Below are 26767 nucleotides of genomic sequence, written 5' to 3' on the forward strand. Positions count from 1 at the left end.
AACACAGAGATTATACAATAAAGATTCGTTGGCATATGGGTTGCATGTGTAAATAAAAACGAAAATTCACGGCGTAACATAAGTGTGAAACAACAGTTGTTTCCATCTTCTTAATATATAAGGTTGCCTAAAAAGTATTGATCCTTTTGAGGTCAAATTGAGAATACATTTATTATAATTTGAAAATAACATAATGAAACCACATATGCAACATTTTATTCCATGACCTTCTGTCATGGTTTCTGTTTAAAAAAAAAAAAAAAAAATCACAAGCCTCTTTTGAAACTAACTAAAAACTATTCAGGGAGTTCTGTAGAGACCAAAACAAGTGATCTGATGCTAGCAGGTCCGAGTAGTACGATGGATGCATTGAAATCTTCCAGCCAAGTTCTCTCAATTTCTGACAGGGTTGTCAGCGTAGTATTCGACGCCCTTTTTAGTTGATTAGTTCAGGGCATCTCTTTTGAATTGCTCGGTGCATTCGAGCCAATTGTCGAGAATACAAGTTCAAGTACATCGTTCTACCCGACGGCAACCGATCGTGATGCATGATCCCCTTCCAATCTCACCAAACACACAACATAACCTTCCTGGACGTCAATATGGGCTTTGCCGCTTTACTTTGGAGCTTTTCCTCACATCGACCACGATCTTTTTCGCATATTACTATCGTAGGTTCCATCATGATCACATGTGCTGTCTCGAGTTCGTTACGTTTCAGCAGAGACTAGCAGACACAAATTCGATTAGGTAAATGTTTTTGAGTAAGATCAAACGTCGAGCATCTCTTTTGTAGCAAGCTTTCTCTAAATGGTTTAACACTGTTTGGTGAACGACGTTTAGGTCATTTGGCGATATTATGTCTGCTTACATGCCAGTCTTGCTCCATTTTTGCCAGAATCTCATCCACTTTTGTTGCAATTGGTAGCCCACTGCAAGGAGCATCTTGGAAATCGAAATTTTCTGAATGAAACCCATTGACCCATTTTTTGGCTGTTGCTTTCGATAACGTATCTTGCCCATAAACAGTACAAATATCTCCACGGGCGTGTGCAGCATTTGCACCTTTATCGAAATGAAAATGAGGTTTGCGTAAAGTTCACTCATCTTTACGGCACAGTACCTTACATCTGATTATAATAATTCCAACACATGTTGCACATTTCTAGCTTCAACTGTCAAATGACGTTAGGCCTGACTCGCTGCGAATCATACCCTGAGATTTGGGACACTAACGCCATTTCGTGACCATAAGGCTCAATACTTTTTACACTACCTGATACAAGTATCTTTTACTTGATCACACTATCCGAGGAAAGGGAAGGAAGGAAGAGGCGTGGGACCCGTATGTTAGGTACCATCCCGGCATTTACATGATGTGCATGAGATAAAAAAAACAGGAAAACTTTATTCAGGATGACTAGCCTGTAAAAGCTTTTACACTTTTCCGACTGAGTGTCCCGACCGGGAATCGAACCTGGGACTGCTCGCACCAAAGATGTGAGTGTTAGCGACTTCGCTGCACGAGGCCACATGCACTCGCTTGTGTTCGCTCTCCCTCAGATTTAGTGTCTGGTTAACTATTTACTTATAGAACTTGTGCTTACATGGGCTTAATCTCATTTATTGTGCCCCGATTGAGCGCAACTGCCGAACTCTAAAGTTTGAACAAACCTGGCCACCACTAACCTGAACTGTTAACACCATGCAGAGCGTCTCATGGATTTTCACCAAAAACACACACTCCACTCTACGAAGCACAGTAAAAAAAATCGTCATTCATCAATTTCAAACCTTCCAGTCTTCTATTGTCCAACTCGCTTGTTCGTTACACCATGCTAACCCGGGTGAGGAGTGAATGTTGCCAGAGGCGTATGATGAAATATCCCGTCCGTACATGCGAGTGCACGGTGCAAAGTCTCAAGGAATACATTTCTGTGTTGACCACGATTGTATTGGGTACCGTGCAACACCACCGTGCTGCACCTGTGAACTCATATCAGTCGAAGGAATGCGACGCTGACCTCAATGATCAACCCTGTGCCATTTTCTTCAGTTTTCACGATGCTTTGTCACTACCACTCGTTAACACTAATATTGATATATTATGGCCTTCACGCCACTAGTGAAGCCATTTGCACGAACAAGGCACCTCTTCGGGACCACACGATGTAATCTTTGTCAAACAAAGATAAGTTTTAGCATTTACTAATCACGCACAACCTCTCAACCTCTCAGCAGATATGCACTACCAGAGTGCGCGCTGCGTCATCAAGAATCGAATCTATTATTTGGTGGAGAGGCCTTAATTCGGTCATCAGTCAGTACATATATTATCCAAGTTAAACATATTGATTTGGAATCTAACACTTCGAAAAAAATTAATAAATACTCATACCAAATTTAAATACATTCTTAATATTTGTACATGATAGCTGAACTTCACAATAACGGAACCATTAGAAAAAAAAATTAAGATAGTAACAGTTGTTTCCCAATATAGGCACACACAAGACTAAAAAGCCATCTCAAAACGTTTGCTTTACCTTTGTTAATATTGACTAAACATCTTTTTCTATCTCTTCTGCGATAAACATTATTAAACAATTATAACCTTATTTCCAAGATATGTTTACTATACATGCTATGAATTAAATGTATTACTGCACCTTCCCTTCCTATAATTTATCTTAATTCATATAAATTACATTATTAAACTATATATGAAATTTAAAATATTACAATACCTGCTACACATAAATCGAACTGTTTATTTCATTGCTTTGATATAATAAAATAACGAGTAATATCCATATAGAGAACAGTTCTTAAACTGAAGGTATAAATTACAAGGGTTGGAAAGAAATAAGTGGCAACATAAAATCTTCCGTGAAACAATCATGATACTTCTACAGGCCTTCAACATAATCTCCTCCAGCATATTGCACCCGTTGCCAAATGTGGAAAAGTTGCAGGATACCAACAGTGGTGCCCTCTTTGTGGATGTCTGCATGAGAGCGCCCTATAGCTCGAAGTATAGCATCCCTGATGCGGAAACTCATCCCTCCCAGTGGTTCTTTCATCTTAGGGAACAAATGAAAGTCACATGGACTCAAGTCCAGTGAATAGGGTAGGTGCTCTAGAACCTCCCATCCTCCATTGTGAAAACAGGTTCCTCACAGCAACTGCGTTGTGACAACGGGCGTGGTCATGCAAAATAATGGGTGGATCCCTTATTAAGTTGGGTCATTTCTTGAGCAGTGCTGGACGAAGATGTGTTCCAGAAACTTGCATTTACGGTCTGGTTCGGAAGAATGAATGAATTCTTTAGTTTTACGTCCCACGGTTATGCCGGTTAGGCTAAAGGAAACGGTGATGATGAGAGATGAGTGAAATGGTGGAATGAAGAAAGTGGGAGGAAACGGGAAAACACCGAGAAAACCCACGAGCACGGTGTTTGTCTACCACAAAATCCACACGGCGCGAGATGGGATCGAACCAGGGACCCCAAGCACCGGAGGTGAACGCTCTACCACTGAGCCACCGCGCCCCCTTGGTTCGGAAGAACTGCATACCGTAATATGACACCACGCATATCGTATGCCAGTATCATCATCATCTTCATACTTCCCGGTTCCTGACGCACCTTCTTGGGTCGGAGAGATGATGGATGGCGCCATTCTTTTGATTGGAGCTTAAGTTCTGGCTCATAAGAGCGCACCCATCTTTCGTCAAGTGCGTCCTGGAACACGCGACCTTCCCGTCTGTAACGTGCCAAATGATCACCAGCGAGGGTGTATCTGCGCCATTTTTGAAAGTCTATAAGGTGGTGCGGTACCCACCGGGATGCAATTTTTCAGTAACCAAAGACATTGTGCAATACATTCAACACTGTAGTATAGCATGTTCCTACCTCGTTAGCCAATTCCCTGGCAGTCTACCTCTCGTCCACATGCAGCAAAGATTGGATCAAGTTTGGTTGTCGATCCCATGTCAACCTCCACCTAATTCCTGTTGCACACTATCACGTCCTGCACGAAACGCTGCAACCCAAAGTGTCACAGAACAATATGGCAATGCTTCATGTAGACCAGAGTTACATTCCCTGGCGTTTTTTTTTCACGGGCCACTTTGATCTTTATCCATGCACGTTGTTCTACCTTGGAAAACATTCCATTTAGAACGGTGTGATTTGACAACCTAGTTCAACACACTCCACTACTGTCACTCCAGCACCCACACTAGCGCCTCCACCCGAGAAGCTGTATACATATATTACAAATTCCCTGCGCGGGAATAAACAGTGTTGCCACTTATTTCTTTCCAGCCCTCGTATACTGGAAATATTTTAATATTTTACTTACATCAACAACTACAAATAAGCTGCTTATGATGTCTTCCTCAAAATAGGCTAATACAAGAAGTACTACCGCGCCCAAATTCTTGTGAATATAACTGCTAATAGAATAAAGTGCAGATCGTATCCTTTCGTTTTTAGGATTTTCAGACCAATCCTGCATGAAATAATAGATCAACATCGCTTTCTTTGCAAGCGATGAAGACAAAGTCTCCAAAGGCTGAACGCCAACAAGAATCTGGAAGTGACGTAATAAAACCTTTTTATGAAACAAAAAAGGCCACTCTTCTTTAAGGGTCTGGACTGATGAACCGCCATTGATATGTCTTCGCTGCAGAGAATATGTTTCCTCGAATAGTTTCATAGCCAAATCCATGTTCATGGAATCGGAGTTAATCATTTCTATTAGCTGATTTTTCTTCGCGTACTGAGTTTCAACGGTTTCATTCATTGGAAATGACGGTTGCCAACACACACAGCCATACGATTCATGTGATGAATTGGCAACAGCACTAGCACTATTGTCAGCTGGCTTTCTATTCACATTTTCAATTCGGGCCTGTAAAAGTCTCAGAAGACTCTCATAGCCTGTACCAATCACCTCTCCATTCACCACATCCTGAAACGATGCAGGGTACTCATCGACAATTTTCTTGGCAATGATGGCTGTTTTACTCTTGATAGGCTTCTCGCATACCTCCTGAATAGCTGACACTATTATCCGGACAAACATGCGTCGGAGATTAGTCGGTGGTCTGCGTCCTGCTTTAAGCTCAGTCATAAGTGATGCTGGCATCTTATGCCATGGAATGTTAAAATCTTCAGCCCAACCGTAATTTGTCTTGTCTGTGGAGCTCCTAGAAGCTTTATTAACATTTGCAACGCGCATCTGCAACTGTCTCAAAAGGGTATTGTAACCTTCTTCTATAACCTGACCATCGCTTGTTACGTCTAGGAAGGATATAGGATATTTTTCCACAATTTTCTTCGCAATAACACTTAAGTCTTTTGTACGAGGAGAGACACATTCCGTCTGAATGTCTGCTACTACAATTCGTATAAATTCCCGTCTGATACTTGGCGGTAGCTTTTCACCTGCATTCAAATGAGACAAGAATGATGCTGGGAGTTTGTCCCACGGAATTACGTAAGAGCTGGCCCAACTTTTTTCAGCACTTCCATATGATGAACATGAAGGTGTTGGAAAATTATTGTCGGGTATGGCATAGGGTAATGAAGTGGTCGAATCCGGATTATTCTCACAACTATTAACGTTTATTTCATTTGCTTCTCCCTGTTTCAAATTTTCAAGATTAAACGTATTTCCTGGCCTATTAACATTATAAATCCGATGCTGTAAGTACCTCAAAAGAGAATTATGACTTGTAGGTACTAACTGTCCATCTATTGTTTCTTCAAACGACCGAGGGTACTTATCGACAATTTTTTGCACTATAATAGCCAAATCTTTTTTGAAAGGTTTCTTACACACTTCCTGGATAGCTAACGCCATTATTCGTACAAACGAGCGTCTGATGCTAGCTTCCATTTTCTTTCCATTCTCAAGAACAGCCATAATCGCAGGTGGCATCCTGTTCCAAGGTACCACAAACTCATGTGCCCAATTTAATTTCTTTTGTGTTAACCTATATTGCGATTTGCCTGTAGTGCGGTGGGCCTGATATTGATTGTCAGGGACTAATACACTGTTTTCTGAACTCATGACAGGTTGGGCACCACAAGAATCGGCTGATGCATAATCAATAATTGACTGTTCCTCAGCAGAATCCGACAAAACACTACTTTCAAATGACAGTTCCTCCTTGGTTTCGTACGAACTGCTGTCTATCAATGAATGTTCATCCGATAACTCTAGTGACACATGAGGTGCTGGTAAAGGTTCCTCATTAGGTTTCGATATTTGTGTCTCTGAGTGTTCAACGATAGACTGATGTAACTGAGGGTTCGTATGTGATAAGTTAACATTTGCCATTTCCGAATCGCCTTGTACTCTCGAAGCAGACTGCGAAGATACCGAGGAACTAGGTATCATGGGTGGCTGAACCAACTCAGTGCTGTTTTCTGTAAGTAAAAAAGAAAAATACAAGTGTAAACAGAAAAAGACTACGATATGCAAATAGCGAATTATGTTAATGAAAAAAGTTCACGGTGTTCTAAATTCTTACGACAAATACGTATAAGAATCCAATAAAATTCACAAGTTATAGTAATGTACAGAATTATCATTTGAAGTTATACTAAAGTAAAATTATCAGAAGTTCGTGTTTCCCGGGGACGATCTTCGGATTAAAATCTTGAGGTAAAAACAAACTTCCTATCGAACTGAAGTTGAAAAGCGTCTCCAATACTTTGAAATATATACCGCGTGATCCAATATTATGTCCCTACTTTTATTTTACTACTATTTTATCACAAACGATGTAATATAAATAACTCTATCGTTATATTATGCTTTATTCTATGTGTTACGTGCAATTATGTAATTGTTATGTTATTGCTGTTTGATACAGGTCTAACCGGTAATTAAGTGAAAATGGAGCAGAGACTAAACATTGCTGACCGTGCTCGGATGGAAGTATGACAATCGCCTGTAATGGTGCAACGATGGTGGAGACAGGAGAAGGGGAGACACGCGACTCTGGACTTGAAAACAATGAAGAGACTGCATGCGAATTTGTTGCGTACGGGTTCGGTTATTCACTAAAAGGGTGCTGGGACCCCAACGAGAGCTGTCACTGAAGAGGCTACAGCCAACGCTGCTGTGGCGTTTGTGCAAAGTCCCACGAAGTCTCTGAGACAATATAATAGGGAATCTGGTTTATCGTATGTTCGGTCCAACGGCTAATGAAGGAGGTCGACTGGAGACCATGGAAACCCACCATATTTTGTCCAGGGACAAACACCAGAAGACTGTGATGTTAGGATGGAGTTTGCTGAATCCACATTACAATGGATGGAAGAAGAACCAGATATCCTGAGTAACATTGTGTGGTTAGACGAAGCAGTGTTCCATGTGGGTGGACTTATAAATCGCCATAACTGCCATTACTGTGCCCCTAGTAACAACAGTCTTGGAGCTACAATTGAAAAACTGCAGACACGTCCTTTGCTGATTATGTGGTGTGGTATTCGTGATGACACTCTTATCGGTTCTTACATTTTTCGTGAAACAATGAATGCGGAAAGCTATGTGCACATGCTACAAACGCTTGTTTATCCCATTGTTTCAACCTGGGACAATTTGTACTTTATGCATGAAGGGGCATCTCCCATTTTGCGTTGATTTCGCGAGAATGACTTGACAATGCTTTTTCAGGCCGCGTCGCGTAAATGTTGAGCGGTCACCGAGAAGTCCATATTTGACTCCATTGGATTTTTTCCTCTATGGATATTTGAAAGAGAAAGTGTATGCCAGAAAACCGCGTGACTTGGACACTTTGGAAGCAGTCATTAATGAACTTTACTTACAAAAGTATGATTCTCAGAATTCATGTTTATTGACGTGCTACTGTATTTTGCATGTTCAAACACTACCCTACTTCTCGCTTTTGTCCCTATGCATGAAGGCTCTTGATCTGATACAGTAGGAAAGGTACACCAACGCCTCATCCAATTTAGCAACATACCGACATCATTGGTTTGCAAAATGCTACTCGTACACTGTAATACGAAATTTACTACTACTTCCAATTTTAATGCTGATTTCGTAGAGCAAAAACGATATCCAGATGCAGTTAGTTCAAATTAACGATTTCCGGTTTCAACCTTCATCGCCATGGAACAAAAATAGTGAGACTAGCGAGTAATGGCTTTTTGATATGGATTCAGTGTCGGAGGAATAAGTTCTATCTTTGATCTAATCAATTTATTTCAACCAATAGTTATAGATGTACTACTTCAAGTTAGAGTATTGAATTCCCATACTTTGGAAGTCTACTCTAGTTTCACGTTGTGAAACGAAACTCACTTGAATAAAAGAAATCCTGAGTGACTGATTGATCAAAGACCAGGCCAAACCGCTTAAGCTAGAAACTTCACATTGGACAATGCATATACGATTTGTACGTAAGGCACAACTAAGGAAGGATTTTTGACAATTTGACGAGGTAAGAGTGGCATTATCATATATTACACTGTTCATATCTAGGATTAGAGACATTAAATTTGGTATACAGACTTCTCCTTTAAAATAATTAGATATGAGTTTCAGAATTTTTTAGACATTTCACATAGAAGGAAAGAAAAGGGTATTATAAGGGAAAAAAAGGTGGGGATTCTCTTATGTCGGAATCCGGTATTTGGACTTCTCATTAAAGATAATTACATACGTGTTTCAGAGTTTTTTCATGTTTGACCTAGAAAAGGGAAAATGGGGTGGGTAGAAAAAGAGGTGGGATTACACGTATTATAATAAAATGATCGGAATTCCTAGTGATAGACACATGAAATTTGATATTTGAACTTTTAATTTAATATAATTTAACTTGTATTTCAGTTTTTATTATTATTTGTTCTAAGAAAGAGGAAAATATGTGGGAAGAAAGATGGATGTCGGTTGCAATTATTATAATAAGGTATTTTTATCTTCAAATCCCTTTAAGTTTGAGGCATGCGATTTCTTGTTTAGATTTTTCATCTAATCTATTTAAACATGTTTTTCAGCGTTTGTAGATGTTTTACATGGCAGCAAAAAAGGAAATGAAATATTTCAGATTAACGTCTCACGAATATTCTCTTTAGGCTAACGGAGACGATGATTAAAGAAGTGAATGACAAGAAATGGTGGAATAAGTATGTGGGAGGAAACGGGAGAACTCCGAGAAGACCCACGATGCTACAAACTTACTTGGCCGGGGATAGAATGGAGGAAATAGAGGTTGGGCGCTTCCTAAGATATCCCTACGAGACGTTCGAATTACATACAAGACTGAGTCCAAACCAATTCTGTATAAAAGATTTAGAAGGAAGAACACAAAATGTTGTCAACAGTAACACGTGGGGCTATTTGCTAGTTATACAGGGTGTTAATGAACTATACCGATAAACTGAAAAAGATGATTCCTTACATCAAAATAAGAGAAAACGTTCATATGGACATATGGGGAAAAGTGCATAGTTTCTAGAGCAGTCCAAAATCGCGAAAAAGATAAATTTCAACAGACCCTATTTCGAATTTGAGAAACTGTGGATGGTGGTCCTTATGAACGTAAAGGAAGTCACGTACACACAATCCAAACATGCATATTTCTTCAATGTTCAATGGGTGTGCAGGTTATTCTCTACAGATTGCTATTATCAGATATGCTCTCAACAGTGTTTTCAGATATGCCCTGATTACAAGGTGGGTCCAAAGTAGGCAGCAAAATGTAAGCCTTGACAACAACGGATACCCAACGCTTTGGAGGGAAGTCGAAGTTTTTGGAACCGGCAGCTCTAAGCTTTTTAATGTTCGGAATAACGTGTGCTGCGATGTAATTCATCACGGTATATTTCACGTTTTTTCACTTATAAGCGTGAAAGAAAACATAGCAGCACGCCTTTTCCCGAATACGAAGGATCGTGCTGATGACGGTCCTTAACACTTCCGACACCTCATCAAAGGATTCCGTGTTCACTGCTGTCAAAGCTTATCGTTTGCCTACTTTGGACAAAGCATAAAGTCAGAGAACGTATGAAAATTCGGTTGACGGCGTGACTGGGAATTACATTCTGCAGGGAATACTCTGTACACCTATTGAACATTCGTGAAATATGCATTTTTGAATTGTAAATGCTTGACTCCGTTTACGCTGATAATAACTACCATCCCTAGTTTCTCGAATTCGAAATAGGGCCTGTTGAAATTTAGCTTTTTCGCGATTTTGGACAACCCTAGCTCTGAAAATATGCACTTTTCCCCATAAATCTATATGAATTTTTCTTGATGTAAGGAATCACCCCTCTCAGTTTGTCAGTATAGTTCATTAACACCCTATATATATATATATATATATATATATATATATATATATATATATATATATATATAAACTAGTAATCCTTATTTAACTATTAGAAAGGACAGCTACAATGCAAACTGAACCCGGTAACCATACGCTACAATAATTCCTTTATTGCTCTGATAAAGATATTTTACATGAGTCTACTTATAAGCCCACAAGATCCTTTAAGTATATATACACATATAACTCACTAACAAGCGAACACTCTCTAAAATAACTTCGTTATTTAAATACATCAAAATAAACCCAATGCTACACTGCTTTAAATAATCCCACTATTTACACAGACTCAAATCATACCAATCCCCAACAAACTACAAGATACGTTCAGTCTCTCCTAAATAGTTCTCATCCACTACTATAACGTCTTCCAACACTTTAGAGTTACCTAAGTTAGATAGATGAAACTTGATATATAACATACAATTTACCTTTCCTTGTTTTCCATGCTGAAAGCAGTTTCCGAATTGGAATAGGTTTCAACACCGACTTTAAGTCTCCTTCCTTAACGAATTGTAGATCATCTTCATTTGTAACTCCGACTTCTATTAAAGCTTCTACGACTTTTGTTATTGTTTCATCAGGGAGTACTCTTAGAATGTCTTTCACTCTCAACCTCACTACGTCGAATCCCTGTATACAGAAAACAGATTTCTTATTTAGTTAAAACATTTCGCTTTGTACTAAAGAATTAATTATATGATCACATAAACAAAGATTTGACAAAAAAAATGTACAGTAAAATAAGTTCAAACCAAAAAAAATGCTCTTAGCTACTACTATTGCGTACAAATGATATGTCGCATGTTCTTGAAGAAATATGTCATTCGTTTCTCGTAGGATTTGTGGAACGACGCTAAACTCTTTTTGTCTTGCTGCCCACAAGTAAGGAAAACTTAGACGGTACGTGCGAGTACGAGAACAAGTGACTCACTATTACCCGTCTAGATATCAACCGGAAAATTACACTTCTAATATCAATCAAACCTTTGAGTTGCTTCTGTTTGTTCATTAATCCTATAATAAACGGCAAACTTCACATACACAAACGTGCTAATGTATGTCGCTACCTACGTTATCCCTTGCCGCATAACGAAATCCTTGAATAACTGCATAAATATTATTGAAGTTTGGGAGTAGTTGCTAAGTAAACTTTAAAAAACGTACAGTACTACGTCAAAATGCAAATCAGAGCTTTTAATCAAGCACGATGTTAGCATATAATGTGCAGCAAGCCGAAGGTTCCGGAGGAACTAATACTAGTATACATATAGAGAAATTAATAAATCTACTATATATGATGAATTACTGCTAATAGTCAAAAACCACACGAACTTAACACATTAAATTTACCTTTAACTACCACGTTATCATAAAATAAATATCGCTGTTCACAGAACTCTGGAGACGTAACCACTCGACAGAATGCAACCAAACTTGGTAGGAGTATATTTGGGAACATGCAGAAGCGATAGGTGTAGAAAACAAAATTAGTTCCAATTTTCGCCAGCAGAGGTAATTGTGGCGCTGTACAACGTCATGTAAGTGCAGCGTGGAAGAAAAACAACACTAGTGACGCTAAATGATAAGGACTGTAATTACCTCTCCAGGCGTTTACTCACGCCCGCATGTGTTTCAGTGATACGGTTTGGAGGGTCACTATGTGCTAAAAATGAATTGATGATGATCCGAGTTTTTTATTTCTTACAGTCTTTGCTTTGTGTTCAAGGGGTCCCGGGTTCGATTTCCAGTGAAGACACACGTCACATGTACCCTGTGGGTCCCGTCCTTAGAACGCCATCATCATCCCATACGGTACTAGTCACCATGCATTTTCCTTACTCAAGGACCTTCACGTTAAGGACCTGCCTTTGGGCAGGACCCCACATCATCATTATCGCTTATAAAACATCACTACGCCACGGGGCCATAATTACGGCCTTTCTTTCATTGAATATCAATATCATTTGTCTTCCATAAAATACTCACCATACTTAACACTGAATAGAAACACAATAGCCTCTGGAGGCGAGATTTGACACTACTCTTTCCCTGGAATTTTGGAGGGAGCTTGCATTTTAGGGGCCACAGGAAAGACTAATATTTACCTTCGTTTTTGTAAGATATCCTTGAATTTTAAAGGGACGCTTCAGTTCAAAAGACCCTTTCCCCGTAAATCCACCACTGGCCACGGGGTATTAATAGCATTGGTAATCAATACCACGAGACCCAGTAAATTTATTTCCTTTCGTTATGTTCTGTTGTTACTAAAGAATAAGCTTTAAGGAGTAATGGCGACCCCACACGAACGAAGTTGGTGTGTTTTGGAATATCACAGCACACAGAGTCTGGTGTAGGTTCAGCGTGCTTTTGCGCGAAGGCTTCAACATCAAGCTCCTACACACACGTCAATGTGAAAGTGATACCGTGATTCTGTGGATCGTGGCTGCATATGTCATCAAAGGAAAGGCCATTCAGGGAGACCATCTGTCAATGCGGGAATTATGGAACAAGTGCGGGAGGTATTTGTACGTAGCTCTACGAAATCTGTCTGTAGAGCTAGTTAATAGTTGAACATCCCTCAATTCACCGTATCTAAGATCCTGCGTACGCCACTGAAGTATTACCCCTACAAGCTGCAATTAGTTGAAACCTGATGACACTGTAAAACGATTAGATTTTTGTGAACGTTTTATGGTACTAATGAAGGATAATAAGGAACTGTCAAGGAAAATAATTTTCAGTGATGAGACAACATTCCACGTTGGTGGAAAAGTGAACAGGCATAATGTTAGGATTTGGGGAGTGCGAGAATTCACGTGCCATTTTGGAAGTTCAAAGTGACTGCTCTAAAGTGAATGTCTTTTGTGCCGTATCGAAACGTCAAGTCTATGACCCATTTTTCTTTCGAGAGACCACTGTCACAGGTCCAACTTATCTTGACAGGCTCACTAATTGGTTATTTCCACAACTGCAAGAAGAAGAAGAAGGCAATGCCTATCTTCCAACAAGATGGAGCACCTCCTCACTGGCATTTACATGTTCGGGAACGTCTGAATGAGCGGCTTCCAGGAAGATGGATTGGACGTGCTGGAAATGACGATACGATAATGTCTTCTACAAGTGGTCGCCGAAGTCGCCTGATTTCAGGGTCTGTGACTTCTTTTTATGAGGTTACGTAAAGGATTGTGTCTATGTACTCCCATTGCCTCAAAACCTGCAAGAAGTGCAAGTACGTATTAGTGCTGCCATTCAGTCCATTTCATCAGATATGTTGCAGCGTGTGTGGTGTGAATGGGAATATCGCCATTTGTGGGGCCCACATTCAATGTCTATGAGGTATAGTAAAAAAATATTTGAGATTTTCTTTCAAATGTGATTAATTTCATTTAAATACGATTTCCAAAGTGACGTAATACCACTTTAAAGCAGGATAGTAGTTTTATGGACACGTTCTATATCATTTACTAGGTTATCGATATTGAGTAGGGTAAAACGAGGCTCAACAGGACACAGAGATCTGAAGATCCAATAATTCAAAATGAAACAATGACGTTTTCTTATCTGCCTTCCCCCTCCCTCCTCACAAACACAAATATGAGTAATTTAACAACAATAATACGAAAGAAATTTATTAAATCGATCGACTTAGCAACAATAACTGATCTAATTATATATTGCCTTAGATACCCGCTCTTAACCTTTCCGAATGTGTTTGAACATAGAATTCACAGAATGTAAGATGTCTGTAAATCCATATATATGACTTCGTAATATGTAGTTAGAATAACAGCGTTATCCAAATTCACCTTCGACAACGAACGGAAAAGTATGAGGATAGAATTGTAAGTGGCAACTATAAGTACAATAAAATAGTTAAATTGGGTGACACTATGCGACAAATGCTCGAATAGAAAATGGGAATATAATACCCAGGAACATCAATTATTTATCTATTTTAGAAAAGTTAAGAGGAAAACATAACATTCTTACAGAATTTGAAATATTCAAGCGGCAAAATTTCTGTTCACGAGTTTTCACGTTATAACGACTCACCAAGGGTAGTCGTCAACCTGGTTCGATCGTTGATATATATATCTTGAGTGGTAGTAATAGTTTGCATGTAAAAATATCTTTAATAATTATACATATTATTATTCTCACCTTTTCTATCAAAATTATAACGTCGATGAACGGTATCAAATGATTTATTAGTTGATACACTTTTATGTATTCTTATTCAAAACGTCATGCACACATACATGATGATTAGGTATCCATAAACAACTACATAGCAACTACTTACATAACACTCTCAATATCTCTTACCGATATTGAAAACATTCTTCTTTTGTTAATATAAAATTAACATTCTATTAAGTATAGTGCACATGTATGAGCACTTTCTGCCCAAGGTACAGGTAATTATTAATCTATCCAAAGTATTTCGTTATATAAAATGTCGCCCGACAATTGGACTGAATATAAAAGTCATAAGCGAGCTTGGCTTTTATCTTCAAGAACCACTGGTCCGTTTACAATAATGGTCTTACATTACATATGTTCATCACATTTTGATCGCCCCTCGTATGCATCTTCATTACATATCATAGATATAGATACATTTATAACAAATCTTTCATTTCATTAATACTTATCTTTTATTACATTAATTATATTTATTTCATTATCATTCATTACATTATTATTATATTTTATTATTAAAACGTCGTCGCCTATTTATTTAATCCTTGAAGGGTGCGAAGTCAAAATCGTAAGAAGCAATTACAGTTAAAACATGAGTTACCATTATCCAGGGCGCATTATATAATAATTATATTAGGTGATATTTTAAAATAAACATTGGATCAATAAGGCATCAAAATATAGAAGAATTTCATTCAAGATAGTCGTTGAATAAGTAACTTAATAGGATGAATCTTATACTTAACATAATCTTTGGCGATTAAGTTCTCAACACAAGTCAATCTAATATAAATAATCTTTGCTTTTAATCAATTATGAATCGAATTATGATTCTTCACATTAACAAGAAAAAAATAAAAATCATTTGAAAATTAACTTTTCCAGTCTATCTAAAACTATATTTAAGCACTTCAAGTATTCATAAGAGTCGTTTTCATTATCAACATTAACTCATAAAATTGAAAATAAAAGTTCACAAGAATCTATAACTGATATGGGTTTAACCTAATTTCATTAATGGTAATCAGCTTACATTCGTACTTGCATATGATTCTAATAAAGTACATTGTACTGCACAATCATGATTAGGTTCAACAATATGTTGTACATGTATTTCATCGTGATTCTGATCTTGATACGAAGTGCCATCTCTTGACCTCCAATTACGTCTATCCATGTAGCTTGTTGTATTCCTGTAATTTCGCCCTATATTCCAATTGTTTTTATGTCTACTTCTGTTGGGTGATTTGACATCAGGATTATCACGATTAATTAGGTTAGGCTGATTCCCTACATAACTTTGCCTATTTCGTTCGTTTTGATTGTTAGAATTCACTCGGCTTAGGTTGTGTTCCGTATCGTTCACACTTCTGACATTCAGATTCCGAACAGGTACAAAATGATCTGAATTATTCTTATTTTTACCTACTCCTGCTTGTTGACTCATTGCATGGTATTGAGTTTCATAGCATTGGACAAGCATTAATAAATGGTTGAAACTCATACACTGTGTAGAAAACAAGATCTGTTGTAACTTAAATGGGAGCAAATTTCGAATCGATGCTATTATTCTAGATTCCGATTGCAAAGGATTAACGACTTTTAATTCGTTGTATGTATTTACAACAAATTCAACAACAGATTTGTGAAAACGAGGATTGAAATGTTGATTTCTAATGGTGGCATCTCGATTTGCAAGCAAAAAGTCATTTTCATAATTCGCGATCAGTGCTGCCTTAAATTCCTCATATGTATTGATGTGATCACGTACTGCTTTAAACCATAAAGAACATGGTGGGAGTAATACATGAGGGATTAATTTCATATATTGTGATCTATCTATACACATTATATTGCATTCATCCTGAAATTTTTCCAGGAAAGAAGTAGCGTTCTCATTACATTTACCACTGAATTTACTCATAGCCCGTATTTCACTCATCTTAACACTTAATTTTACCTTCCTTTTATCATTCCGTGTACTTCTTGGGTAACAATTCCTATCCATGACGTGATGTGTCGTTGCACCATCCCTTTCACGCACATCTGTCCTCTTCGGATGAATTTCTTCCAATATAATATCCTCATCAGACACAGGTGAAGGCGAAGTCATCTCTGGTGAGTGGGGAAACTCCAAGCGATCACTACCCATATTATCGTGGTATGTGTTGTCCTTAACCTGTAGCGTTCTAATTTCTTCCTGTAGAGTAGCTATCAATTGCGTATTTGCACGTATGTTGTTAGAATTATTGATGACCTGAATCTTTTGCTGTTGAACAGAAGATTCTATTACTTCTAAATCCTTTTTTACACCACTGATTTCTTGGATTTGGTGGTTGTGCTTATCCTGACAATCCTCGGATATTCTTTTTAACTTTTCCTCGAACTGCGAGGTGATGTCATTCATCGCCTGGACAATTGACTGTTTCGTTTCATCTGACTTCTGTTCCATTCGTCTACTTAATTCCTCATATTGCTTGTTAGATTCTTCGGACTTATGCTCTATCGTCTGCTTTAACTCCTCGTATTGCTTGTTAGATTCTTCGGACTTTTGCTCTATCGTCTGCTTTAATTCGGTAGACATCTGAATCAATTGTCGTTGTAAGGCTAGCAAGATTCGGTCTTCTGATGTCATTCCTGGTGTTACACTATGTTCACCGTTGTCACTATTATTGGATTCTTTCTCAATTGCCTCACCGTTCATTTTTCTTATAATTATTTTACCACTTCTCAGTCTTGTGAAATTTGTATTCACTAACTTTATTACAAAAGTAAATTCAGCCTTACTTTGCTTCGGGATATGAATTTACAGCAAATCCTGGGTGAGGTAAACCAAGATTTTTAGCTAGTCCCGGTGTGAAGGCACCAAAATTTTTATAACGACTCACCAAGGGTAGTCGTCAACCTGGTTCGATCGTTGATATATATATCTTGAGTGGTAGTAATAGTTTGCATGTAAAAATATCTTTAATAATTATACATATTATTATTCTCACCTTTTCTATCAAAATTATAACGTCGATGAACGGTATCAAATGATTTATTAGTTGATACACTTTTATGTATTCTTATTCAAAACGTCATGCACACATACATGATGATTAGGTATCCATAAACAACTACATAGCAACTACTTACATAACACTCTCAATATCTCTTACCGATATTGAAAACATTCTTCTTTTGTTAATATAAAATTAACATTCTATTAAGTATAGTGCACATGTATGAGCACTTTCTGCCCAAGGTACAGGTAATTATTAATCTATCCAAAGTATTTCGTTATAACGTCAAGAATAACCTAAAACAAGGAGATGCGTTGTGGCCATTATTATTTAACTTTGTTCCGGAGTACGCTATAAGGAAAATCAAAGACAGCAAACAGGGCCTACAGTTGGATGATATTCATCAGGTTATGGCATATGTAGATGATGTAAATATAATAGGGGATGATAGGAGAACAATAAGACCGAAATGCAGAGATGTTATTAAACGCTTGCAGGGACATGAGTTTGGAAGTAACTGTAGAGAAAACTAAATAAATGGAAGTTCGTCGATATCGTAATACCGCAAATTTAGATACCTCAAAATACCAAATAATACTTTCGACAAAGTAGATACTTTCAAATATCTAGCGTCAATGTTAACACACCAAAACTATATCCACGAAGAAATTAAATGTCGACTGAAAGCAGGAAATTCGTGTTTTTTTATTCAATTCAAAATCTTTTGTCGCAGCGAATTCTGTTGAGCAATTCGAAGCTTAAAATATATAAAACGATAATCATGCCTGTTGTGCTGTATCATTGCGAAACATAGTCGCTTACTTTGAGGCAAGAACGCAGATTGATAGTATTTGAGATTAAAATCCTGAAATGAATATTCGGATCCAAGAAAGGGAATGGTGGAAACTTCACAACGATGAACTCCATAATTTATACCGTTTACCGAGCACTATTAGGGTCATCAAGTCTGGGACGTTCAGCTGGGTAGGTCATGTAATCAGAATGGAAGAGAGTACGAACACTTCCAAAGTTTTAAATAGAAATCCGATAGGAAAACGACCATTAGGCAGACCTAGCTGCAGATGGGAGGACATTATTAAGATGGATCTCACAGTCATAAAAATATAAAGTACTAGAAACTGGATCCAGTTGGCTGAGGACAGATGTTAATGGAGAGATTTGTGAACACAGCATTGAATCTCCGGATTCCATAGGTCATAGAATTAGTTTGTTAATTGAGTGACAATGAAAGGAATGTGTACATTGTGTTAGCTGTGAGTATTAAAGGAGCCAAAAATTTAATAGTTCACACGTTTCATTTAAAGACAGCTAGATTAAAATTAGCTTAAATGACAAAAAAAGAAAACATAAATAAATAAAAAAAATAAAGAATAAAAATAAAATTAAATTAAAAATAAACAGTGGAACTTGACAATATGTTCAAACTTTTTATCATTAAACATGGTTTTAGGGGGGAAGGGAAGAACAAACATCCCCAACAAGGATGCTTCAGTTAATTTTTTGGACAGGGAATCAAAATCCATTATTCCGCCGGTAATTTGCATTTTGACTTTTACTATGGTGTGAATCACTAACTACAAGAGATATTTTAAGAAATAATGTGAAGATGCCATTTTAAATTTCAATTGACTGCTTCCGTTCTTAAAGAACTGGACAAACTTAACTAGCAGTTCATTGAAATGCACTTAAACGACAGCAATTACCTCTTTATTGCTAAAATCTTCATCGTCCATTTTGAACAGATCCCTCAACTTTCTGTCAGCTTCTAAACTGAGGTTTACGAAGTCGTGGCAGTCATTTAACTTCCTTATACATTTTTCACAAACTTCAGTAGGCAATGTGTCTTCCTCGGAGACCTGAGAACAAAAGAAATAATACAATTATAATTGATCCTTACATTTCTCAGATATGATATACTGCACGCAAGGGAGCCGATTTCTCTATAAATTGGGGGGAAGGGGGGGGCATTCAGATGCAGAAGGTATGTATATGAGGATTTTAAGAGAAATTGCATTCAAATTATGCAAAATATTGTATATTTATAAATTCAATAGGAGGGCACATTGCTTTGGGAGGGCCCGCCCCCCCAGGATCGGCGCCCTTCACTGCACGAACTTATTTTCTCTCTCAAAAAAAAAAAAAAAAAAAAGGCACGAGTTAGTAATTTACAACACTTCATATTTAACCTCTTACTTACTTCTATTATAGCTATTTCTTTTTTCTATTCCTAATCATCTGGCAGATGAAAGAAGATTGGTGCATCTTCTTAAAAAGAAAAATGAAATTTTTAAGTTTTACGTTCCACGGTTATGCCGGTTAGGCCAAAGGAGACGGTGATGATGAGAGATGAATGAAATGATGGAATGAAGAAAGTGGGAGGAAACGGGAGAACCCCGAGATAACCCACGAGCATGGTGTTTTTCCACCAGGTGTATCTTCTAGGTCGACGGAAAGGGTTATTTCCTACGTAAAACTTAGCACACCATACGTAAATTTACTGTACAAGGGACGTGTTTTGCAATCTTGGGCACCTCAATCTTGACATTCATCCGATATTCGATTAACCCATTAACAAGTACTTATTGCAAAGTTTCGCGTTGTGTAAAATCATTCTTCGATATATATATTGTGAAGTATCTGTGTAGTTATAGACACATGACTGTGAGATAACTGTGTGAACTTTTAACTTACTACCAAATTCAATTATTTTATTAAATTGCGACTATGTTCTACAGAATCATGAACTCTTTAAAATTTATCGGAACAAAACTTTTATTAAGATTGTACATTTCCAGGCAACTTCTGTAATCACATATTTGTTAATAAACACGACTAGTTTCCTTATTGCCTTTCCGCATACCTTTACGCACAGCCTGATACTTCCCAATTCATTGAACTCCGAAGTCATCATTTTGCAGCCAGACAAAACCACGGAGGACACATCAGCAAGGGGTATTCGCCACGAAGTTGAGGAAGGTGCAGTATCATCGGAGGCAAGCAGATCCTACCATTGGAGAACGACCCACTCCATGTCCCAAGAATACCATTCTGTAGGTTCATCGCCGCAGACACATTTTGAGTTTGGCATCAGAGTAGTGGCATGAAGGTGTAGAAGAATATCATCGTAGAAACGTATCGCAGAGAGAATTCGACGCCCCTAGCAGTCCAGCAGGATTGAGTTCCAGTTGTTGGCTGACTCCAGTACATTTAGGTTCCTCCAGGGAAAACCTCTCATCATTCAGATTACCCTATTCCCAAACTAGTCATTCTCAAAATTAAAACATTTGAATTTCATTTAAATTCAATCATAATTTTACAGTTAAGTACCGTGTTGTGCATCAGTTTCATCCCATTTTGTTGCATTCATTTAATGAGTATTCTGAGCTACAACTGATGGCACAGCACCGCCACAATATATATATATTTGCATTTCTGATTTTATTTAGTTTTGATGTTGATTATTCCTTTATATTTACATTACGATGAAGGTTAGTTACTAATAACTGATCTCTTTCTAGTAGTAAGATTCCGAACCTATGATCTAATAACTTGATAGAAACTAGACACAGGGGGCACAGTAGCTCAGTGGTAGAACCCTTACCTCTGGTGCATGGAGTCCTTGGTTCAATCCTCGGCTGAGTACTTTAGTAGTGGACAGCATCGTGCTCGTGAGTTTTCTCGGGGTAACTCCCGTTTCCTCCCACTTTATCATTTCAGCAATTCTTCCATTATCATTCACTTGCTTTAATTGTCGTCTCCCTTAGCTTAAAGGGAACAATCGTCGAGCGTTAAATTCAAAGATTTCATTTCATCTCAAAAGAAACTAGAGACACACGCATGGAAAAGGTTTCAATAATCAGCCGTGTAGTCCTGTAATCCATCTCTCCTGGGGACGAGATTGTGTGGTGGGGAACGGCCTATAGTATAAGAGTTGATGTTTTATGATAGTCTGTGCACCAGACAAAAGCATCAGATTCAAGCCCCGTCGTCAAATTAAATTTCTAGTTTAACATTCCACGATTATGCATTAAGGTTATGGGAGACAGCGGTGATAATAATGAACAAAATGGTGGAATGAAGAAAGTGGGAGAAAACAGGAGAATCCCAACAAAAACCTACACACACACGGTATTTGTTCATCACAAAGCCCACTTGGCATGAGCTGGAATACAACCAGGAATCCACGCTCACAGGTAAGCACTCTACCAATGAGCCACATCTCCTTAGCCCCGTCTTAGTTCAGAGCCCACATTAATAGTAGACCCCGTCCATCATAACCTCGCAGTTTCATAAACACCCTAACTCAACTACAATTAAGCTTAACATGTATCAGTTGATAACTCTCTTTTTAACCTTTGCACAGCACCTTACAAAAAATTACACTTACATTGGGTGGTCTTCAGATTCAAATAAACAAGAATTATAAAAAATAAGAAATAGTATGTATCTTGAATAGAGAACAAGGTCTGAAAATATATGAAATTTCGATCATTTTTTTAATAATAAAAAGAAGAAGAAGAAGAGGAAAAGAAATAATAATGATAATAATCAAAAAAGCTGTAAAAATTATATATTTAAAATTAAACTGAAAGTTTTAACAATATTTGATTGTTATACAATGTTTATATTTAGTTGTGATTTTTATTATGCATAGAACATGTAGGGCCGCGGTGGCTCCAGTGCTAGATCCTTCACCACTAGTGCATGGGGTCCTTGCTTTGATCCACGCTTGAGCCAAGCGAACTTTGTGGTGGACAAACACCATGTGTGTGGGTTTTCTCAGGGTTCTCCCGTTTCCTCCCACTTTCATTTCTCATCATCACCGTGTTCTTTAGCCTAACCGGCATAATCGTGGGGACGTAAAAGATTTCATTTTCATTTTCACATGGAATATGTATATCATATCAATATTTAATTACAACAATTTTATAGTTTTAAATGTATCAACATAAAATATTGTTGCAGGTGAATCATATTGACTGCTGAGAAGATGGAAACCATTCTGCGATGTGGACATGATGACTCTTTCCCCCGAGATGTCTTAGTGAAATTTGATCGACGGCATCTGAATTAGGAGCAGTAGTGTACACCAACATTAAAAGATCTACAAAATTTCAAAAAGGACAGATACTGTGAAGCAAGCGTTCCGATCTGGATGACCAAGTACATCATGCAGAAGGTGCATTCGAGCCTGCAGAAATCAACATGCGTTTAAGAATAGAATAGGATGTTCCCCGAACAACCATTCATCGCATCTCGAAAAAGTACATGTATCGTCCTTAATAAAATCTAATTACTAAACTATTTGGCAGAAGCCAATCTTGGCCATTGAGTGAAAATATGCAAACTTCTGCGAAAGATTCAGGATGGCGTTCTCCGATATGTTCTCCGATAAACCACGTTTTTATGTTAACGGAGTCGTAAAAACGGCAAAATATGCGTTACTGGTTCACCCACAATCCACATGGTTTACTGATATAAAATAGCAAGGTGCCGAATTTATCAGGTTTGGTGTAGTTTGTGCAAAGACAGTGATGTTAGCTCCTACTTTTCTCAAGACACTACAATGCTGGCATTCACAAAATAATGAAAATTAATCCTATATGGAACTTGTATAGTCCACTCTGCACAACTCCTCAGTTTACTAGGGCCCGCAGTGGCTCAGTGGTAGAGCGTTCACTTCTGATGCATAGGGTTGTTGGTTCGAACTCAGCTCGACCAAGTGAGCTTTGTAGCGGACACACACCGTGTGTGTGTGTTTTCTCGCGTTTCTCCCGTTTCCTTCCACTTTCTTCATTCCACCATTTCATTCATTTCTCATCATCACCGTCTCCTTTAGCGTAGCCGCCATAATCGTGGGACGTAAAACTTAAAGATTTCATTTCATTTCATTTCAGTGTACTATAAATCATTAATCTATATATATATCTAAACAACTGCTGTCTTTTTACAATAAAAGACACATCATAACAACGCTCTTAGATTCAAGTATTACTTCCATTAAACGTTACGCAATGACGTTTTTCATCCCAGCACTAATTTCTTTGACTAATTGTAGAAGTTCACTACAATTAACATAAGAAACTAAGTTTGGCAGTAAATAAGTACTAGCCAAGATATTGGTGCTGCTATACAGCTGTTCGCAGCACTCTGAAAGTGTACTATTACCTGAATAGGAAGATGTTTATGTATCTTCTTCTCCAATCCTTCTCTGAGACCATCTTCACTGAAAATAGGGACTAAGTCAATGCAACAAGTGGCACAAATGCGACAGTAGGAAGCTTCATGTAGTTTCACCGTTACTATACTTTCCGGTATACACGCAGTTTCATTGCTACTCCCAGCTGAAACGTCTCTTTCTTGTGTCTCGAATTCAGGAAGCTCCATGAATTTTATTTCAGGTTCCATTCTTAAAGTTTCAGAGCCTATAAAAAAACATTAAAAATGTTAATAGTAAATAATATTATGAAAGCTTAATTCATTAAAATATAGGATTGGCTGGTTTAAACCAAAAAACGAAAAATGTTCGTGAAAGTATAAGTGTTCGTAAAATCTTGATGAACACATATTTGTGGGTTATCATGTGTCTTCCGCATGTTATTCGTATTATATTCAGACCTAAATTTCCCATTCATTACTCAAAAAGATTATACTACAAAAGCAACTTTTTTTTTTTTTTTTTTTTTTTTTACATATATAAGTTTATGAATGTTTCTTTTGTGTTTTTTTTATAGTTTGTTATTATGGTTATGCAACTGCAATCAAAGAAAAATTCTAAATATTGTTTCATTTTAGTAATGTTTGCTATTGATAAAATACTTTGAAATACCCCACGAGCGACATTTACTGAAATCAGAAGTATCTTTGGTATCTATGGGTCAGAGTCAAAGTGGACTCAAATGATTCGTATCTATATTCACTTTTCTTATTGATATGCAAATTAAGCCGTTGCATTTCTTTAAATTGGACTAATAAAAGTCGTAGTGAACTAACTTGGACTTAATTAGTTCTTCTGTACTCTGCAGTGTTTTGAAATTGTCCATATGTAATTCTGTATAATGGTTTCACTTACGAAACTGTTTATCTTTTTGTCCTTCTCAAATGATTCTTAACAATTAGACAATTATATTAAAAGTAGGTAAAGATCAGTACAACGTATTTTATCAGGAGTCCTTCATGAGTGTGTAGGCAGACGTATCGCATTTGTGGCAAATTAGTCTCGCTTTCGAGTTCAAATGGAGGGTAATTTGTTTCGGATGTAAATCGAGAAATGGTTTGGACTCCGCTTTAAGCATAGGGTATATATGACCCCTTCCAGCATAACCCGTTTGTTGCATAATAACACCACGGTGAAACCAACTTATTTCTGTTCATATGTGATATAAATACATAGAGCAAATTATTTAAACCAAAAAAAAAAAAAAAAACCTGGTTTAAACCCCAAAAAAACGGGATTTTTGTTTTTTTTTTCAATAAAACCATGTTTTTTGCCAACCCTGTTAAAAAAATAAATAACATACTAGAGGAAAAAATTAGTTAACTATATTCGAAATGCTTCGACAATATTGGTTCTTCATACGAACAGAAATGATTGGATATCATCGTACTAGGCGAAATGACGCGCCCTTACAACAAAATGAGATATAAGAACAGTCACTGAGGTACGCAGAGAACATTCGTTCCATAATTATTAGAATATTATTATTATTATTATTATTATTATTATTATTATTATTATTATTATTATTTTCACTATTTCTGAATGACTGAGTTGGAACTCTAAGCTGTTGAAAAGTATTACTTAATACTTTTTATGCAGTAATATAATGGGTGATATCAATAAAACGGAGAAGTTACTCATTACGCCTAATTTTTAAGTAGTTACTCGCATTGGTATCAATAAAAAGAGAACTGAGCACTAGTCGTCTCGGCTGACCTCGGAGAAGCCCCGCCCTTTTGAAGTAACCACACCTCTATTCTCGAGCCGAGTAACTACTACGCGTTTGATATCAATAAAAATCAAAGACTCCTCTGTGATGCTAGAACTTCTCCAAATTTGTGGAGCAAGCTAAATAGGTAACTCCGTGCGAAATATGGCAGAGTATATGATTGTTTTACTACGTAGAAAAACTTATAAACTGCATAGAAATGTTGGAAATGGAGATTACAAAAAGCATTATAAGTTTATAAAAGAAAATGTAGTGATTAGCACAACATTTTTTAAGGAGAATCAACCGAAATTCGGGGTGGTGGACTACGTAATGATGAAAAGATGCGGGTTTTCTTCAAAGGGCGCCGATCCCAGAAAGCTCATGTGGGCCCCCTATTGTATTTATGAATATACAATATTTGGCATAATTAGAGTGCAATTTGTCTTAAAATCCTGATATATATACCTTCTGCATCTGAATGCCCTCCCCCCCAAATTTACAGAGAAATCGGTGCCCTTGGTTTCCTTGCGTTACGTGAGTGATCCGGGATTCCAGGTCGGAATGTCAGGGGATTCTGGTGTGGCTCAAAGTACTGTCTATGACTACCTGAAAATGGATTGTTTCTGGAAGTGTGCGTAATATACAAACAGCAAATGCAGAGTGGCAAGAACAATATACATTTCCGGGTGCTATCGGAGCACTTGACTATACCCAAGTGGCATTAAAGAAATCTAGTATTTTGGAGAGTAATACGTTAATAGGAAGAGCTATTTCGTGGCTAAGTGGTTAGCGTACATGCCTTTGGCATAGGAGACCCGCGTTCGATTCCCGGCAGGAGCTCATGTGGTTTGGATTCCACGTTAATCAGTGGGTTCTGTCTCATATAGGCACGCTACTGAAAAGGACGTTAAACTAATAATCAACTCAACTCAACGTTGATAGAAAGGGTGTATACATGAGAATGTATTTTGTTTATGTCAAGGCGAAAGGGGACACGTATGGTGTGGAAAACGCAATCAGATGGACGTGATTTATGACGTGGGTGGCTGGACTTTTTTAAAAAGAAAACAAAAGAGCCAAGTGTCTGATTTCGTTCTTAAAGCCAAACAATCTACAAAGACCTTGGACAACACGTGATATGCGCTTGTCGTGTTAATCTTAATATTGCTGGATTCCAATCAACATCCATCAGCTCAAATAGGTTCATTCCCATGGTTTCAGTAT

General features: G+C 37.5%; 1 protein-coding gene across 3 annotated transcripts in view; it reads right to left on the reverse strand.

The window, feature by feature from the left end:
- Nucleotides 1-26767, reverse strand: part of LOC145663973 (uncharacterized) — a 49033-nt gene that overhangs the window by 16095 nt on the left and 6171 nt on the right. For all 3 annotated transcript variants that reach the window (XM_081730221.1, XM_081730220.1, XM_081730222.1), the window contains exons 2-5: nucleotides 23781-24037; nucleotides 19316-19468; nucleotides 10812-11013; nucleotides 4365-6439 (exon numbers count right to left, since the gene is read on the reverse strand). In XM_081730221.1, coding sequence (XP_081586347.1) covers nucleotides 4365-6439; nucleotides 10812-11013; nucleotides 19316-19468; nucleotides 23781-24020 — 2670 coding nt within the window. In that variant the 5' untranslated portion in view covers nucleotides 24021-24037. The remainder of the gene's footprint in view (nucleotides 1-4364; nucleotides 6440-10811; nucleotides 11014-19315; nucleotides 19469-23780; nucleotides 24038-26767) is intronic.

The sequence above is a fragment of the Thermobia domestica genome, chromosome 11 (assembly GCF_964235325.1).
Source record: "Thermobia domestica chromosome 11, izTheDome1.hap1.1, whole genome shotgun sequence".
Lineage (NCBI taxonomy): Eukaryota > Metazoa > Arthropoda > Insecta > Zygentoma > Lepismatidae > Thermobia > Thermobia domestica.